This window comes from Podarcis vaucheri (genome assembly GCF_965113315.1).
Source record: "Podarcis vaucheri genome assembly, chromosome: 12".
NCBI classification, from domain to species: domain Eukaryota; kingdom Metazoa; phylum Chordata; class Lepidosauria; order Squamata; family Lacertidae; genus Podarcis; species Podarcis vaucheri.
Window position 1 is genome coordinate 39,821,578 of NC_138750.1, and position 19,824 is coordinate 39,841,401.

Sequence of the window (19,824 nt, forward strand, 5' to 3'; positions counted from 1 at the left end):
TGGGTCGGGAGAGGAGGAAGAAGAGGAAGTAGAAGATTCAGGAAACTTAGAATAGATAGGAAGATAGTAAAGGAAAACAAAGGGAAAAAATAAGCGCTATGGGCTTAAAAATTTGGAATTGGAATATTAACGGTATGAATGATAAAAAGAAAAGAAATAAAATTGAACAGTGTCTAAAAAGGAAAAACTTAGATATTATTTGTCTTCAGGAGACACACGTGGCCAGGAAACATAAAAAAGTGTTAATTAATAAACGACTGGGGAATGAATTTGAAACCTTGGATAAGGTAAAAAAAAGAGGGGTGGTGCTGTATATCAGTAATAAAATAGAGGCCAAAACAATGTTCAAAGATGAGGAGGGGAGGATGATAGGGGTTAACATCAATTGGCAAGGGGAAAAGCTATTGATAGTGGGGATTTATGCCCCGAACGGAAGTAAAACCGAATTTTTTAAAAGATTAGAAGAGAAATTAATGGATTATGTGGATCAAAAAATAATATTAATGGGGGATACGAATGCAGTAGTTTCGCTTGAGATGGACAGACTCAGGGATAGAGCAAACAAGGATGGGAAGCTACCAAAGTCATTCTTTTCGATGGCGGAAAACTGCAGTTTAGTGGACATATGGCGTCTGAGACACCCGCTGGAAAAGCAATTTACCTTTTACTCTGAGCCCAATCAGTCCTTCTCCCGATTAGATCAAGTATGGATTTCAAAAGAACTCTGTCCAAGAGTCAAAACTATAGAAATAAAACCGAAGGTAATATCAGATCATAACCCGGTAGAGATGGAACTTGAGAGCTTAGAGAAAAGACCCTATAGATGGAGACTAAAAGATTACCTGTTAGACGATGAAAAGGTGGTGGAAATGGCAAGGAAAAAACTAACAGAGTACTTTGAGGATAACAGTGACAAAGGAACAAAGGAAAATATAATTTGGGATGCAGGCAAGGCGGTAATAAGAGGGTACTTCATCCAACAAAACGCAATCAAAAACAGAAATAAGGAAAGAAACAAAGAGGAAATTCTAAGACAAATAATGGAAAACGAACGTAAATTAGTCCAAAAACCCAACTGTTCCAAAACAAAAGAGAGAATAAAAATTTTACAAACCCAGTTTGCTACAATAATAAATAGAGAAGTAGAGTGGAATATAAAAAGACTTAGACAAAGAAACTTTGAATTTGCCAATAAACCAGGTAAATGGCTTGCCTGGCAAATTAAAAAAAGGAAAGATCAAGGGACAATAAATAAAATAATGGTAGATGGGGAAGAAAAAAACGACCCCAAAGGAATAAGGAGTGAGTTTATTAATTATTATAGAAATCTGTATAAAGATCAAGAGAAGATAGGTCAAAGGAAAATAGAAAGATTTTTGAAGGAAAAAGGGGGACAAAAAATTTCAAGGGAAGGAAAGCAAAGATTGAATACCCCAATAGAAAACGAAGAAATAGAAGAGGTAATCAGAGATTTAAAGAGGGGCAAAGCACCAGGTCCCGATGGATTTACTGCCAGTTACTATAAAGAAATGAAATCTGTCCTGGTGGGCCCCCTGAAAAAGATCATGAATATAATATTAAAGAAAAGAGAAATCCCAGAAACCTGGAAAGAGGCGTATATTACGTTTCTCCCCAAACAGGATGCGGATTTAACCCAAGTTAAAAATTATAGACCAATCTCTTTGCTTAATGTAGACTACAAAATATTTGCAGGAATTCTGGCAAGAAGATTAAAGAATGTGCTAGCAGAAGTCATCCATAAAGATCAGGCAGGATTTCTGCCAGGACGACAGATGAAAGATAATATAAGATATATTATCGATATGTTAGAATTCTTGTCTATTAGGATTGACAAACAAGTTACAATGATGTTTATTGATGCCGAAAAGGCGTTTGATAATGTGATCTGGAAGTTTATGCTTAAAAACTTAGAATATATGGATGTAGGCAGTGATTTTTCAAACGCGGTGAGGGCAATATATACGGATCAGAAGGCTAAATTAATTGTAAATGGTATAATAACAGAAGAAATCAAGATAAAGAAGGGAACAAGACAAGGATGTCCACTCTCTCCGTTATTATTCATAACAGTGTTAGAAGTCCTCCTAAATTCGATAAGGCAAAATGTAAATATAAAAGGAGTGACATTAGGACAGAATGTATATAAAACTAAGGCCTTCGCGGATGACTTAGTGGTGATGACGGAAGATCCTCTAACATCACTAGGAGAGATAATGAAAGAAATAGAACTATTTGGAGAGGTGGCTGGGTTTAAACTAAATAAGACCAAAACAAAAATGATATGTAAAAATGTAGATTTAAGGACAATAGAAACAATACAACAGCAATCGCAGATAGGAACGGCTAAAAAAGTGAAATATCTTGGCATCTGGCTAACATCTAAAAACATAGATTTATATAAAAATAACTACGAGCCGGTGTGGAGGGAAATAAAGAAAGATTTAGAAAAATGGGGGCGGCTAAAATTGTCAATGTGGGGAAGAATGAATATGATCAAGATGTCTGTTCTATCAAGATTGATGTTCCTATTTCAGTCTATCCCTATAATAAAAGGGGGTAGGACTCTAAAAGAATGGCAGAGGACAGTCTCGAGATTCATATGGCAGGGCAAAAAACCCAGAATCCAATTTAAATTACTAACGGACATAAAAGAAAGGGGGGGTTTTGCCCTGCCAGATTTGAAGTTATACTACGAGGCAGCATGCATTAGTTGGCTTAAAGATTGGGTCAAATTAGAAAATACGGAGCTGCTCGACTTAGAGGGCTTCGATAATCATTTTGGATGGCACGCCTATTTGTGGAAGGATAAAATGAAAATACACAAAGGATTCGGCAATCATATTTTCAGGGGACCGTTAATTGAGGTGTGGGAAAGATATAAAAATATATTAGAACCCAAAACACCACACTGGTTATCACCCCTTGAACCAATCAGCAGGAAAACTACCAACATGGGAGGAAACTGGGCAACATACAATCAGTTAGTGACTAAAGTAGATGGGAAATGGAGAACCAAACCCTACGAGCAGATAAAAGAATATGTTTATGATTGGCTTAACCACCAGCAGGTTAATCAGATGCTTAGTAAGGATATCAAAGAAAGAGGCTACGTAGATAAAGATTCGAAATTCCAAATGGAAATAATAAACAGTAAGGTGAAAAATATATCTAAAACGTATAGGATGCTCCTTGACTGGAATCTAGGGGATGAGGAAATTAAATCAGTAATGATTCGCTGGGCAAAAGACATAGGACATAGCATACAATATGAGGATTGGGAAAGATTATGGAGTGATGGGTTGAATTTTACAGCGTGTACCGCGATAAAAGAAAATGTCATGAAGATGTTCTATAGGTGGCATCTAACACCTATGAAACTTTCTAAAATGTATAAGGTAAACAACAAGTGTTGGAGGTGTAAAGAGGCAGAGGGTTCCTTCTACCACATGTGGTGGGAGTGTGGAAAGGTAAAACAATTTTGGGAGAAGGTATACACAGAATTGAAAAAGATATTAAAGTACACGTTCATAAAGAGACCAGAAATCTTTCTACTAGGGATATTGCAACAACAGATAAAGAAGGAGGATTGTAGATTGGTATATTATGCAGTCACGGCTGCAAGGATCTTAATAGCCCAGAGGTGGAAACAGCAGGAAACCCCAACGGTGGAGGAGTGGAGATCTAAATTATCAGAATATGCAGAACTCGATAAACTAACGGGGAAAATCAGATACTTAAAAGACCAAGTGTTTATCAAGGACTGGGGAAAGTACGTTGATTATCTGGAAGTTATTAGTGAGGGACAAATAACGCTAGAGGGATTTAGAGATGTACTGTGACAGACTATGGTTATTGTGTAAGGAAAATAGAGAACAAAATCGGACACAACGACAATAAGAACGAGGAAACGTGTAACTTTATTTATGTATTTTGTATGATTCGCGGCTAAGTTGAAGGAAGTCCTCAAAGAAACAACTAAGTTACAGGAGAACTATGAAAATAAGAAAACTTGTGTATTTTTTCTATTTAATCCGTTTGTAAATTTTTTTTTTCTTTCTCCTTTTTCTTTTTTTTACTATGTTTTGCTTTATCTATGCGCATGTCTGTTTTTTATTTTCTTTATGGAAAGAATAATAAAAAGAATTTGAAAAAAAAAGAAAAAGAAAAAAGAAACAAGTCCAGGTATGTATTTTAGGGCACTATTTTGTGAAGTATTCTCTGCATTTTCCACATGCTTTTTGAAACTCTTGCCTCTGTTAATCTAGCCAATTCAATATACTCTAACAGTTTGTCTTGCCATTCCTTTTTTGATGTTTTATGTTTCTAATGTTGTATACCGCCCTGAGATCTTTCCATAAAGGGCAGGATATAAACTGAATAAATAAGAATATAAGAAGCAGGAAATTATCAAACTAAATAGAAATTATTGTCTAATTAAAAAGAAAATACTTCCAAACATACTTCCAGTAATGTGATATGAAGTAGCTGACATTAAAGCTGAAAAGAATATTCTCCTTCAGTTTACAAAACATGGTTTCATTTTTGTTAGTAAGTAGCAATCATGAACTCCCATTCTTTGATTCCCAAGACTGTTACACTCCATGGTTCTTTGTCATGTAACCTAAATCAGTGATTAGTGAAAGAAACTTATTTGTCTCTAGTCATTTTTTAGTCTATTTGACGAAGTTATGTAAAATGCTGTAAAAAAAAAAATACCAACAAACTCTTATATTTGCTTCTGAATAAGTTCTTAGTCTATGAAATGTTTTCCGAAGACTTACAGCCAAAGCCACTTACATCAAGAATGAATTGACCATTGAATGTTTTCAAAAACAAGCCTAAAGAGATTGAAATGCTCTAATTCAGAATTTTATGTTTCTGCTCCTGCTGTCTATATAGAGATACAGTTTTGTATATTGAATACAGAGCATTTTTAAAAAAGAAAAACATTATACAGAACTGTGCTTGTATGATCTTTTAAACTCGAAGCAAAAACTCCAGGCCACAGGATTGCGGGTTAAGCATTAAAGTACACATTTTATGTTTTCATATTTATGAAGGTTTATTTATATATATACACACACACATACACATAGCATCTTCCAAAAACCAATACAAGTTAAGTTAACTAAAGAGCCCGAAGCTGCCAAAGTAATTAAAAAAATTGCTTAAAATAGAAAACAAAATGAAATATACTTAGATAACTACAGATCAATATCAATGCTGCAAATGAAGCTAATGATTAATCCAAAAATAGTAAGATGGGGGCCAATCCCTCTGGTCTATGTACAGAAGTTGAACAGACTGGAAGCTGAATCCTATTTTAACAGTGGTGATGGCAACGTACTGCAACCACAACAGGCTCACTTGAGGGGTGCAGGCACTGGCAGAGGAAGAGGGGAGCGGTGGGAGCGGACAGCCCCAGGCAGGGCAATCCCGGTTGGGTGCCATCGTGGCTGCCCCCCCGCCTGTGCTGGGCACCACGCCCCTGCGGGCGGTGTGCCATGCCCCCAGGGCGCACACCACACCCCTGCAGGCACCACGCCACACCCCCAGGATGCATGCCATGCCCCCAGGACACACATCATGCTCCCCCGGATGCGCACCAGCCATGCCCCCACCTACTATCTGCCCCCCCCCCCGGTGCTGGAGCATGAAGCTCTGCCACTGGGTGAAGGACAGACCACATGGCGTGCACAGCCCAACCCACTGAATGTATGTGTGCAGACACCATGGCCTACTTTGCTTGAGAGCCAAACTTGCTTACATCCATGGTGATTGGCTGGTTTCCAACCTCCACTTCCCTGTCGGCCTTGCTTGGACTCTGAGAAAGGTATCCTTCTTAGAGCCAGACATTTGGGATGGGGTGGCACAGAAAACGTAGTTTGCCAGGGCAACTAAAAAGCCTTTTCTTCAAAAGCATAGTTGAAAAATAAAAATAAAGCTGATTCTATGTATCTAAGTTTTAACATAATCTTTCTAGCCACGGCAGCAAATCACAGTGGTGGTGCTAATACTTCTCCCACCACCCTGTTCAAAATGCCCAGCTCAGACAGGTGCCTGTTTTTGACCAAGAAATGGTAGCGAAACCATCGGTTCTGCTGCCATCACAACAGTGAAGAATATGGGTGGTGGTCAACTAAGTCTTAGTCAGAGTAGACCTATTTAAATTAATGAAGATAACTTAGATAACATGTTCATTAATTTCAGAGGGTCTCTTCTAAGTAAAACTTAGCTGAAAACTACCTTACATTCTTCTTTTTTAAGAAAAAAGGAAGAGGGGGGTCAGAGGAGAAGGAGAAGGAGCAGCAAGGGAAGAGGGGAACTGGGGCGCAACTGCCACAGAGGTATTGGTGGTGCATTTGGGGAGGGGGTCAGCTGCACAGAGGCATCAGCAGCACTCTGCTGATGATCCCCTGACGTCCAGCACCAGTCCTGAATGGACAAGAAAGCATCAGTTTACAGCGATGACTCAGCACAATAGTGAAGATGTTTCTTTCTTCACTTATTCCATCATTATTGTCAGGGAACTGACATCGGAGCTAGAGGTGGAGGGAAGGCTCTCAAATGATGCTGGAGAAGGGCCCAGCAGGGAGAGAGGCAGCTCCGCAGATGGGGAAGCTTATCAGCGCAACACCAGGGATATAGAGGGGCTGATGGGGGAATCGGCGAGAGGGCTCCAGGACTCTTCACCGGACACCAGCGGGGAGAGCACGGGTCCTCCGCTACCCATGCCCACCCTGCGCAGAAGACTTCCGCGCAGAGAGAGTAGGAGGAGACTGGGTGTCAAACAACTTTTATGTTGGAAAAGATTTAAGAAACGCCCACTGACGGATTCTGCTAGCGACTGAGGCAGCCACGAAGTGAAGGGCTGCCCAGACTGAAAGGTTTAGCAAGGCAACAAAGCCTGGAGAGGCGGCAACTTACGCATGAGCAACCCATACACATTACAATTATCTTAATCGTTATGCTTTGCCTTTGATGCTTCAGGGACAGGGCTGACTGAAGAGATTTTCCTGCCTGTGCCTCTCTTTCCCCTACTAGGGCTGCCACCTTAATAATCTTGTTGCACCAGTCAGACACCTAGTTCCAAAATTTACTGTTTGCACAGTCCCCTCTGAAGATCAATTCATCCTGCTGCGTTGCAGGAACCACCTCCCCGTGTATTATTATTATTATTATTATTATTATTATTATTATTATTATTTAAAAAGGCACAAGACAGTAGAAATTGAACAGCTGCAGTGGTCCTTAATTTCAACAGGAAAAGGTTAAGCAACTTTCTCCCATTAAAATCAGCAGGATTTACAATAGCTTTAGTGCAAAATTATGCACCACCTGAACAAAGCATGCCATGGGATTTTACATTTGGATCTGCACTGTCAACTTCCATCTGTCTAGCTAAAACTTGTGATTTGCCTGGAAAGCAAGCAGATTTCAGTGCTGGGTGTATGATTAATAATGATATAAGAAACGGGGGTTTTATTTCCAAATTCAACCAGCTCTGGTAACTCTTTGCTAGAAGTTCTTGCGCACATTATGTACCCTTTTTAATGAAAACAACACTCCAAACTAGGCTTGCATGAGTGATTGTGGCTTGGTAAACACCTTGGTAGGTTGGTAAACACCATGGAGCTGGAGAAAAAAATCCATAGAGATAGGATTTGGTCCAGTACCCAGTGAAATCAGTATATGTCTCTTTACAGAACAAACAAATACAATGATTTTTGAAAATATGTATTGTGAGCACTGTCCATGTGGTTTAAAATGCAGAATTCTCAATTAGGATAGGAAACTTTATTACAGTTATATCCCACTATTTCCTCCAAGAATTTTGAAACAGTATAGATGGCTTCCTCACTGCCCCATTTCATCCTCACAATAATCCTGTAAGGTAAGTTGGGCTGAAAAATAGGAATGAGCCCAAGGTTGTGCAATGAACTTCATGGCTGAGTGGAAATTTGGAAAGGTCATTTCCTGACATTCCAACTACTACATCACTCTTATGGCAAAAGACTGACTTTTTTTTCACGTGGTGAAGAGCTGAAAATATATTTGTGTACAAATTTATAGAAAACAAGACTTACCTTAGAATGAAGCTGTGTGATCTGACTGGAAATATTTTGAGGGACACCAGCGATTCTTTTCAGATCCAGAATCTCATCTTTATTCTTTCTGATCTAAATTTCAAAAGAAATTGACAGTGATTTAAAGTGCAGGGAATGTACTCAGGTTTCAGAGATGTTGTGAGAAATCCACAAGGGAGATAAATACAGGACACTGTTGGATGCTGGAGGGAGGCCTACAAGGCACCATCCAACTGCCTTAGGGACTCCACTCCAGATTTGTCCTTAGCCTTTTCTTCTCCCGAAGATATCCTGCAAGGCAGTGGAGGTTTAAGACCAGAGTTTTCCTTCTCCTAGATGGGCTACTGCCCCAGGTTGACAAGCCCCATCTGCCCCTCACTTCCCTCTACAGGACATGCTGAAACCGCCTTCTTGACTGTTGGACCCACTATTGGTCTCGCCTGCCCAACCCACCCAACCCGCATCTTCACATGCAGGGGACGTCCCTAACTCCCTGAGGGTTTGAGACCCTTTGGCTACCCTCACCTGGTTCAGCTGGCAAGTCGAAGCTATCTCCCAGGGTGTGACCATTGTCACATGCTTCTAGGAGCCACAGGTGAGAGCTGAGTGCAGGGTAGGAAGCAAAGGTAGACCAACTACCGCAGAAGGAGCATGATGTGTCCCCCACCAGAAGTACTACCCCTCCCCTAATACCGTATGCATCCCATAGAAGCAGTGTATAAATTTTGGCATATAAAAAGTAAATACATACATTACTTTCTGCTTGGTTGCTCACCTGCCCTTCCCCTTTTACACTGCTAGGGGTTGGGGGCAAGTAAGGGAATAAGAGCAACAATGAGGTTGAGGGGTTCTCACAAAATGGGGGTGAAAGGGCGATGGCACCAATTCTAGCTTTGCATGTCAATTGTACACATATAAAAGCCCACCCTGTGATCAAAAGGTCTTACAAGGCCACAGTATATTTCTGTTGTTGTTGCCACATGCTAACCCTGACATCACTTCTATTATATGACGTTGTTATTATAAAGTTCATTTAGATAAGGCATAAATTATATACTATAAAAGCTTATCTTTTAATTTTTATATAAACTCTCGATTTATGGCCCTGTCATCAGCCACAATCATCTCCAGCAGCGATTAAGTGCAGTAAAAAATAAATAAAAATAAATTCTTTAGACAAATGGGAGAAGATCAGAATAAGATAGAAGCAGGAGTAGATGCTGGATTCGTGGGCTTGAATGCTTTGAAGAGCTCTGAACCCACTTAGTTTGGAAGAAGCCACGTGACTATAGCACTTGATTTTTCCTGGTACCGTTGGTTCAATGAAAAGGAGGAAACCAAGGATACCATGAAGAGAGGCTGACATGAGCTAAAGAACTCCAGAAGCACTCATGGCCTGGACTGTCCCCATAGCAATGAAAAGACCTCATATCACAACTGTGTTTTCCACATGACCCAATTACTTTTGCAGAAAGGCATGCACTGTGTGGGGTAGTTGAGTCCAGAGCTGGATTGATTGAAGCGGTCTAACTCACAACAGATGGAAGTGTTCCATCAACATTGTCAACACAACAGTGAAAGAAAATTGCACTATCTGCCAATTAGCTACCAAAGTATAAAGTACTATACAGCTTAGAACCAGGATACCCCAAAGAGTGCCTCACCCCTTAGATACTTAATCGGTGTGCTGAAAGCTCAGTGGGTTAGATTGTGGTGCTGATAATGCCAGGATTGCAGGTTTGATCCCTGTATGGGATGGCTGCCTATCCCTTCATTGCAGGGGGTTGGACTAGATGATCTTCAGGATCCCTTCCAACTCTATGATTCTGTGATAGCATTTTATTGGGAGGTCTCTTCCATATGAAATAGGAATCAGGCACTTTGGAATTCCCTCCCGTTCCATATCTGACAGGTACCACCTCTGTTGTCATTTTGGCGACTATCCAATACCTTCCTTTTTCAACAAGCCATTTAAGTGGAGGCAATCTGCGGTACAGACTTTTATCCCAGTGTCTATCAGAATTAGCTCTGAAATTATTGTAATATATCATTTTATTGTTGATACTTTGATTGCTATTCATTTGGGATGTTTTATGGGAAGTGATTCATAAATTAAGTTAATGAAATAAACAAATACAGTTGATGCCTGAAATTATGGTGGCGCTAGGCACCAGTGTATACTCAAATCGTTTTGGCTGACCTCCCCTCCCCTTCCTCTGTGCCAAATTATTGTCTGTAAGCTCCTCAGGACAGGGACCTATATTGTGAAGCTCTATGCGCCCTGATGGCTCTGTGTAACTCCATACAGTGGTACCTCGGGTTAAGTACTTAATTCGTTCCAGAAGTCCGTTCTTAACCTGAAACTGTTCTTAACCTGAAGCACCACTTTAGCTAATGGGGCCTCCTGCTGCCACTGCACCACCAGAGCACGATTTCTGTTCTCATCCTGAAGCAAAGTTCTTAACCTGAAGGACTATTTCTGGGTTAGTGGAGTCTGTAACCTGAAGCATCTGTAACCTGAGGTACCACTGTACTGATTGACTATAACTCTTTGCATCCAAAAGCCATTTGAAGGACACCAATGAACCAAATAAAACCACACAAAAGATTACCTGGATCAAAGTCTCCACAAGGTCTTCTTCGTTAACTTTTATTCTGCCCTGCGATCCGGTTCTGAATTCAATATTTTTGGCAGAGCCAGTATGGAACACTAAATGGCCCCTTTCAGATGACAAGCGAGGCCTGGTGTATTGAAAAGGAAGAAGATTGCACGTGGTGTTAAATTTGCCAGAGATATAATGAAGCTGATTGATCTATGCTCTGTCTGAGCAAGCCAGGTTGCAGGTTAACACCCCAAGAATGATACTTACTGATCCTGATTGATGCCCCTTTTTGCTCTCTTTTTCTCAGTAGATTCAGATCCATAGTTGAATCCAGAAATAATCAGGAATGTCACCAAAGCCCACCGAAGAGAGCCTGGACTCAACATTCCTCGCCGCAAGTCTTCCTGGACTGTGCAGTGGGTTAAAGTGAAATCTGCACTATCTTCAAGGATTAACCCAGTGTCAGGTGTACTTTGCCCTGACAGGACTCTTTGCATATTCACAGAGATGCTTATTCAGCTCTTTTCCCCTTCTGACCCATCCATAACATAGTTAAGAGAGAAAAGGGAGATTTCATTTGCCAGGAGTGACAATATGCCTGGTGAAAGGTTTGAAAGAGCAGTTCCTGGGACATGTCAGCAGGTACTTCTTACTGGGCAATGCTTCTCTGTCTTCCAAGACTTCTCCCTGGACTGGTAATCTTGGTGTGTGCGTCCTGGTGGTGCCATGTAACTGTATTTTGGTTTTACCCGCCCTGAACCCTTTCCATAGCCCCAGCAATAATGGAAACACGGCTGGAGATTCAGCTATGTTCACAATATAAAATCGCAATATAAAAAACAGAAAATACATAATAAATGCAGTGGTACCTCGGGTTAAGTACTTAATTCGTTCTGGAGGTCCGTTCTTAACCTGAAACTGTACTTAACCTGAAGCACCACTTTAGCTAATGGGGCCTCCCACTGCCGCTGCTGCACGATTTCTGTTCTCATCCTGGAGCAAAGTTCTTAACCCGAGGTAATATTTCTGGGTTAGAGGAGTCTGTAACCTGAAGCGTATGTAACCCGAGGTACCACTGTAAAAAAAAACAAACAAAGGCTGCCCAATGATCTACACCTTCCACAACACGTTTTAAAAGTGCATCAATCAAAGGCCTGAGAGGAACATTTTTGCCTGGCACCTAAAGGTGTATACCTCCCTGAGGAGGGCATTCCACAAATGGCGAGCCACACATTCTCATGTTGCTACCCTCCGGATCTCTTGTGGAGGAGGCACATGAAGAAGGGACTCAGAAGATGATCTCAGGACCAGGCAGGTTCATATGGGGATATGTGATCCTTGAGATATTACGGTCCTGAGATGTTTAAGACTTTATGGGTCAAAACCAGCACTTTGATTTGGGCATGGCGATATCCCCACCACAGTAGATGACTCATCTCACTCAGTTTGTTCATGTTGGCTCAGCCTCTCCTACACTGAGCCCTCCCCCTTTAAACTCACAATGATCCCACTTGCAATGATAATTAATAGCAACTGCCCATAATTCCAAGATGCTGTGATGGTGCATTTGATCCTGTCTGAGAACATTTCCATCTCTTTTAGATATTTCCCCTTGTTCTTTGCTACAAAGTTATTAACTAGTAAACACTGTTCATTCACAGAAGTGGGTATGTCTGCCAAATCCACAGCTTTTAAGGGTGAAGCAAAGGTCACCAAATGGTGCAACCAATGCTTTATCTGTGTATCTGCACGCCCTTATTATCTGTCCTGTTTGCCATTTCTATGCGTATTAGACTCTGAATTCTGTGACTAAATCACTGTTTGTCGACGAATGCGCCCAGGAGGGTATGCTACACCTTGCCAGAGACAAAAGAGGCTATCTTTATTGATTCAGGACTTATAAACCTAGAAACCACAAGAGCACTTAAGAGGTTTCATATATCGGGGCAGCAAGATATATTGAACAACTAATGGGTTTTGATTTTAAACAAACTTACACAGGAAATTGAGCTGCATTTGATATTGAGAGTCTCCTGCAGGGTGGAAAAAATATTACATTAGGATAAGTATAGTGAAAGCAGAAAAAGAAAGTATATCTGACCATAATTAATTGCCAAATACTTCAGTTTTAAAAAATGATACATGGAGACACAGTGCAATTCAAGCCTTTAGCCAAATCTGTTAGATGAAGGCTCAGCTCTTATATCTAATTTAGGAACAAACTAAGATGAATTATAGGAATAAAAGGTGACAGGATAAAAGTACATAAAATTATGCCTGGTATGAAGAAAGTGAAACACTTTTCACCTTCTCTCACAACACTAGAACTCTGTGGTTTTTTAAAATGTTTTTATAGTGGTACTAAGTAATTGCAGCTGGTTATGACTTTTCTTACAAAATAGTTTGTTTATTTAAAGCATTGACACCTCAACATTCTGCTTAAGTGCAGAAACGTGCAGATGGCTTGACATAAAAATGTGAATTGTTCCTTAACAGAATGTAGAAATTTATTTGTCACTAACAAATGTAGGTTATAGTGCCTACAAATTAAAACATAGTATTAATTTTGAGTAATGCTCTGTATTTCCACAACTGTCTTACGACAGTCGCGTAAACTAAGAGAGGTTTATTCTTCCAACAAACATTTTACAAGGGATGTTAATCATTTGGAGTTACCCATAAAGTTCATTTAGATAAGGCATAAATTATATACTACAAAAACTTATCTTTTAATTTTTATATAAACTCTCGATTTATGGCCCTGTAATCAGCCACAATTGTCTCCAGCAGCTATTGTTGTTGTTTAGTCATTTAGTCGTGTCCAACTCTTCGTGACCCCATGGACCAGAGCACGCCAGGCACTCCTGTCTTCCACTGCCTCCCGCAGATTGGTCAAACTCATGCTGGTAGCTTCGAGAACACTGTCCAACCATCTCGTCCTCTGTCGTCCCCTTCTCCTTGTGCCCTCCATCTTTCCCAACAGCAGGGTCTTTTCCAGGGAGTCTTCTTTTCTCATGAGGTGGCCAAAATATTGGAGTCTCAGCTTCAGGATCTGTCCTTCCAGTGAGCACTCAGGGCTGATTTCCTTAAGAATGGATAGGTTTGATCTTCTTACAGTCCATGGGACTCTCAAGAGTCTCCTCCAGCACCATAATTCAAAAGCATCAATTCTTCGGCAATTAGTCTTCTTTATGGTCCAGCTTTCACTTCCATACATCATTACTGGGAAAACCATAGCTTTAACTATACGGACCTTTATTGGCAAGGTGATGTCTCTGCTTTTTAAGATGCTATTAAGTGCAGTAAAAATTGGTTATTTGACTACATATGTGCAGTGCAGTCGTCTACTCAGAAGTACGGAACATCAATTGGACTTTCTTCTGATTTGACATGTATAACATGCACTGTATCCAGTTCCTTCACTTGGAATGGACCTTAAACTTCTGTGGCCAACGTCTTTCTGTTTTGGAATTCCTGATGTCTAATACCCAATGCACATGACCTCTACAGGACCTAATCCATAAAAAATAGAAATCCAGCATGTACTACAATTAGGCCCACAACGCTTCTTGATATTGATTTTTACCAACTGTCCAGCAGTAAAATTTGCAACACTGAAAAGTGGCTCTTCAGAGTGTTCCCATTTAGGGAACAACTTGTCTTGCTTTGGCCTCTCACGGCTGCTTGGCAAAGGATATGTTTGCCTAGTTTGGAGTAATTTTTCTCCGCTTTTTATCCATGCCCAGTGACCTGCAGAGAAACTAGACTCAAGTGGCTCAAGTCCTAAATGCTATGCTCTGAAGCATCCCTTGTTTGTGAGTGGAAAAGTGAAGTAATCCTTTCTCGAGCCTGCTTGTCAGCCAATCATTCCTGCACCTCACTTCCCTACTCTCTTGTCTTATGTTCAGGAGCAGAAAAATCTTCTAATCTGATGTCATCCTTCTGAAAGCTAGTCGCAGGTGCAAGAACATCCTGGTCAATAATGATGTTGTTTCAGCAATCTTTGGAGACCTATTATATTAATGATGATAAAACAATTAGAAGAGTTTATGACTCTACATCATAGCTACTTCTCCTGTATCCAGAAGAAAGGAGGACCAATAAATCCATCCTTAATAGCCAAAGAGACTATGAATTGTGATTATGGACCAATTCATGGATTTTAAAAGGTACTGCAGAGTGGCCAGTCATCTATAGCTACAGTTATTGCTCCAATTGGCCACATAAGGTTCCGCACTCAGAGAATGAGCTCACTATTAGTAAATAACAGCCCTCCCCAGTGGGTGCCCCCCAGATGTTTTGGACTACAACTCCCATCAAGCTGTGGAAAAACATAAAAGTTAACTGCTCTGGGTAGACAATCACTTTACATAATTCTTACATTTGTACACTACCTCTTTAGCAATTAATTTCATGCCACATTTGCCACAACAACACTCCTTGAAGGAGCCTTTAGGGGAGCTGAGCTGAAACTCTATTGCCACAGGCCCATTGGATTCTGGGTTGTGCAATGGGTAGGAAGAGGTTGACCAAGCAGCCGTGCCACAAAAGGCCAAGGTTTTCATTCAAGCAGCCATGAGGGTCCTGGAATATTAGGGGCAAGCTATTTGGATGCTTTTCAAGGCTAATCCTACACAGAGCAGACCCACTGAAGTTAATGGGTATGATTAACTTAGGTTCAATACTTTCAATGGGCTTACTCTGAGTAGGGCTTGCACTGAATACCACCTGTTGTCTGTGCAGCACATGATCCTCTCCACCTCCCCTCCTGTGCCGCCCTATGTTAAGATGTGGACTGGGAATGTGCTTGGAAAACAGAGCCAAAGAAGGCAGTCAAGGCAAGTCAAAAAACGCCCCTGAGCATCAGGAGAAAGGAAGTGAAGGCAGAGTGTTCAGAAGAATTTTGCATTTGCTGGCAAAAGGCTCCTTTCTCCTCCCCCTGCCCCATCACAGATCCAAAACATAGTCTAGATATCCAATATATTTCTTCCTTTTCAAACTTGGCTGTGGGAGAGCACATTGAAAGTAACAGATCTCTGGGTTGTGTTTTTGGCTTGGAGGCAAGAAGAGAGAAGGGGTTGTTTTGCAAACACTCATTTCTCCCTTCACCCTAGTCCGGAAAGGAAGAAAGGTGTGTTCTGGATATCTAGGGTGTGTTTTGGAGCATTTTGCAAGAAAAGGCAGAGCTCCAGAAGTCTCCTCCGTTGCCTTTGCTTGCAAAACTACCCTTTCTTCCTCTCCCACTCTCCATCTTTTCTGCAGTCCTTGTGTAAAGATTTTAATAAGTGGAAAGCACACCTGCCTGTCAACCATGTGACACCATAATGATGTCATGTGACTCTCAGGTGGGTTGTCTTTCTCACCTGTCAGAGTTGGCCCATGAGAAGCAAAAAAGGCTTCCCAGTTCTGCATCAATGCAGCTGTGCTGGTGAGCTGTAGTATCAGGACACATAGGCCACAATAGCTGCCCAAGAATGACTAGGACCAATGCTCTCCCTGGGAGCAGTTTAATGAGAACTTCAGTGGATAATATTAAGATAATCAGATTGAGGGTGGAACATGCTTTTTTGTGTTTAAGTAGTCTATTCCAGGGTGAAAGGCCATGTGTTATTCTTACATTCTTTCATAATGTAACCTGTATTAATGGCTCTTGCATGCTTCCCTGCAAGTGAGATGTTCACACTCTTGCAAACAATATACCTGGAAGTGATTGCACACATCCACATTTGTATTTGATGAAATCTGGGATTCCAGGTTTATTTCTGTCAAGTGTTTTGCTGCTTATATCCCCAGACTAACTTTTGCAGTGAAAACACACCTAAATACACCTTAAAATTAATCTAGGAACATATAAATGAGGCTACTTTACCTGAATATTCTCTGCTGTCTGTAACACTGAGCCAGTTCCTTCTATATAGGGACCATACCATTTTAAAAATCAATTTAGGGCAAGATATTAAGATTCCTGTGAGATTTCCAGTATTGATTGCGTGCAGGGGTTAAAAGGGCAGTGCTCACAACAGCCTAATGAAAGAATCTGCACAAAACATTATTATTGAATGCAGATGATCTGGGGGATTGGAAAATTAGCCAGTATGAATTTTAAAAATAGAAGACCATACAATGCAATCAATCCAAAGAGGGTACAATATATATTCCCAGTTGCCCAGCTTGTACTCAGAGCCAGGAATTTCCTGTAGTGTTTGCTTCATTTCCTCCCTTTCAGTTTTCCAAAAAACAGTTTTATGGGCAATTGCTAAAATGAAAAATACAGTGTGCACTCGACTCTTCTGTGCTTGTGTGATTCATGCTTCTTCTGAATGGCAGCCATGCCCTGCTGAAATCGGTGGCTACATGTCCACAAATTCTTCATCAGATGTACTAAATGCATTTCCTATTGTATGTACAGAAAGCAGGGCCATTTCAGAAGTTTGGGCTCACTGATATTCAGACAGAACCATTAGTAAAAGACACATGGTTTTATTTCAAAAAAGACCCAGAACAATGAACTCAACCAGATGTTGTTTTTAATCAGTACTTTCAACTTAATGTTGAGCATGTTTATTTCAAAAGGGGACACACACACACACACGCCTACACTTAACAATGAGAGTCCAGCAATTTTTTTAAATGATGCTATGCCTTTTCTAGATTCAATGAGGTTTTCTGTGTAAACAGAAGTCTCTTGCAGGCTGTCATTTAATGTTAATTATAGAACAAGGATCTAAGAAATGGGCTTGATTTCCTTGATAACCATTCTGGAAGAACTGGCTGAGAAAAGACGCAGTTTTAGAAAGTGCACTTCAGATCTCTTGCCCATATAGCAAAAGCATATAACAATAGAAAACATTTTAAAAGGTGCATGCTGGGGAGAGGAAGGTAAATATTTGCACTGGGATGAGGAGGGGTGGGATCTGTACAGTGAGTAGCTAGCCAACTGTCTCATCAATGCTACTTGGAGTGCAAAATGCTTAGTGTATGTATTGAAGGCTGTGGTCATCTAGAAACTCCAGCAAAGACCACACTGCATGACACATGGAATTCCACAAGAGTTTAAATTACTGTCCTGGACAGCAATTGACTTTGCAAATAAAACAAACAGATACGGGGGGGGGGAGAGAGAGAGAGACGGGACAAGGTTGCAACTCCTGGGAACACTGTAGTGCAGCCTATCCCAGAGCAAAGTGGTGCTTGCTGCAAGTATTGATCAGATGATTGGAAATCCTCATCTTTCAATTCCAATGGCACAAAGAAACCAGGGTCTGCAGCTGCTACTGTTGGTTGGCAGCAATTGCCAACCTCGCTTTCCTTGCCAGTCCAGTTTGATTTGGGCAAAGGAAAATGCTTCTCCTGGTGTCACGGTGATGCCAGGTAAGTGACAGATGGACATCATCTCTCCCCATCACGTTGCAAGATCAACGGCAGGAGGGTGGTGGAGAGCCACTGTACAAAACCAGTTTTAGTGTCTCCAGAAATTATCCTATGCTTAGATGTGTGTGTGTGTGTGTGTGTGTGTGTGTGTGTGTATTTATACACACACACACACACACACACACACACAGTGGTACCTCAGGTTAAGTACTTAATTCGTTCCGGAGGTCTGTTCTTAACCTGAATCCGTTCTTAACCTGAAGCACCACTTTAGCTAATGGGGCAATGGGGCCTCCTGCTGCTGCCACGCCGCCGGAGCACAATTTCTGTTCTCATCCTGAAGCAAAGTTCTTAACCTGAAGCAGTATTTCTGGGTTAGCAGAGTCTGTAACCTGAAGCATATGTAACCTGAAGCGTATGTAACCCGAGGTACTACTGTGTGTGTGTGGAATAAACATGTGCGTTTCCAGGGGGATATAACATGCCACACCTGAAATGCCACTATTGGAAACAGGATACTGGACTGTGCAGCAATTGATGTGATTCAACAATGCAATTGTGATTTATATTTTTCTCCATGAGGCACTTCCTGTTTTGCCTCTCAGATTGCATCTGCCATCACTGAGGAAGCTGGCATTTGGAACCCTTCCTATATTCAACTAGAGATAGTTGGACATTGTTGACATTCATGATATTGAACAAGCTGAGAAGCAGTGGCAGTTTAATGAGGGCTAGATACATCACTCTGCATAATGCATCATTGTCTTGAAGAAACCATATGAAGTGCATGAACAAATGATTTTGCCAGCAACTCATAGCGTGGCTTCGCTCTTATGAGGGATAGCCACGTTTCTTTGAAAGCCATTCAGCATTATCCTTTGTGAGCACTGTTTTGGGCTGGGTGTTCCCACAGGCTAGTCAATTCTTTTTTATTAGATCAGGAAGAATGCAGTTAGGAAAAATATGTTCCAGAATAGTCTGGTTTGTTGGCTAGCTTTTTTCAAAAGAAAAAGAAAAAACACAAAGAAAATATTGTATTCTAATATGAGAATAATATTCACCAACACTTCTTTTCTGAGAGGCTTACCCTTTCATGAAGCACGTAGATCTTCTGCAAGAGGGTGGAACAATGTCTAGAAGAACAGCGTAACGCAGTAATAACTTTCCTGGCAGGAAGTACTGACTCAGTGCTTCCATCACATAATCTTGGAGGTCCTCTTTCAGCATTTGCAAAGAGAAGTCATTGTTCGCTTTCCAGTTCTCCCACTGTTTCGAGCTTGAAAAGAAAGTCCTCCTCCTGTGGGTGTTGTCTGCCATCATTGTCATAACCAGAGTCTGGCTCTTTCGTAGGCTCTGGGGAGCTGTGTTCTGCCAAGTCTGTAGGGCCTTTGGACACCTCTGAATCCGCTGGCTTTGAGCTCAGGAAATCTTGTCAATACCAAGCAATACCAACAAAAATGTGCAAGCAATTTTTTCTATTCTGGGCTTAAGAGAAACACACTAGTTATTTGGCTGTCATTGCAGAGCTACTTCAAATGATATATTATGTGATTCGATTTATTTATTTGCAAGGAGGACTTTTAAAAATATTTTATTAATTTACCAAAAATAAAAAAAATAAAATAAACCCAACGACAGTACATCTTCATAATCAAACATGAAAAAGCAAAAAGTTGGCTTCCCCCTAGCTCCTTCCCTGGTTCCATTGTTTATCATCATACTGCATGTCCATTTTAAATAGA

The 19,824-nt window shown here is 40.8% G+C and overlaps 1 protein-coding gene across 1 annotated transcript in view; it reads right to left on the reverse strand.

Moving 5' to 3' along the window:
* CUBN (cubilin) overlaps positions 1 to 19,402 on the reverse strand; it is a gene marked incomplete at its 5' end in the record, with an annotated part of 151,837 nt that extends 132,435 nt beyond the window's left edge. The window contains 4 exons of the mRNA XM_082194061.1: positions 8,109 to 8,201; positions 10,721 to 10,850; positions 10,979 to 11,200; positions 19,170 to 19,402. Coding sequence (XP_082050187.1) covers positions 8,109 to 8,201; positions 10,721 to 10,850; positions 10,979 to 11,200; positions 19,170 to 19,402 — 678 coding nt within the window. The remainder of the gene's footprint in view (positions 1 to 8,108; positions 8,202 to 10,720; positions 10,851 to 10,978; positions 11,201 to 19,169) is intronic.
* Between the last annotated feature and the right edge of the window lie 422 nt (positions 19,403 to 19,824).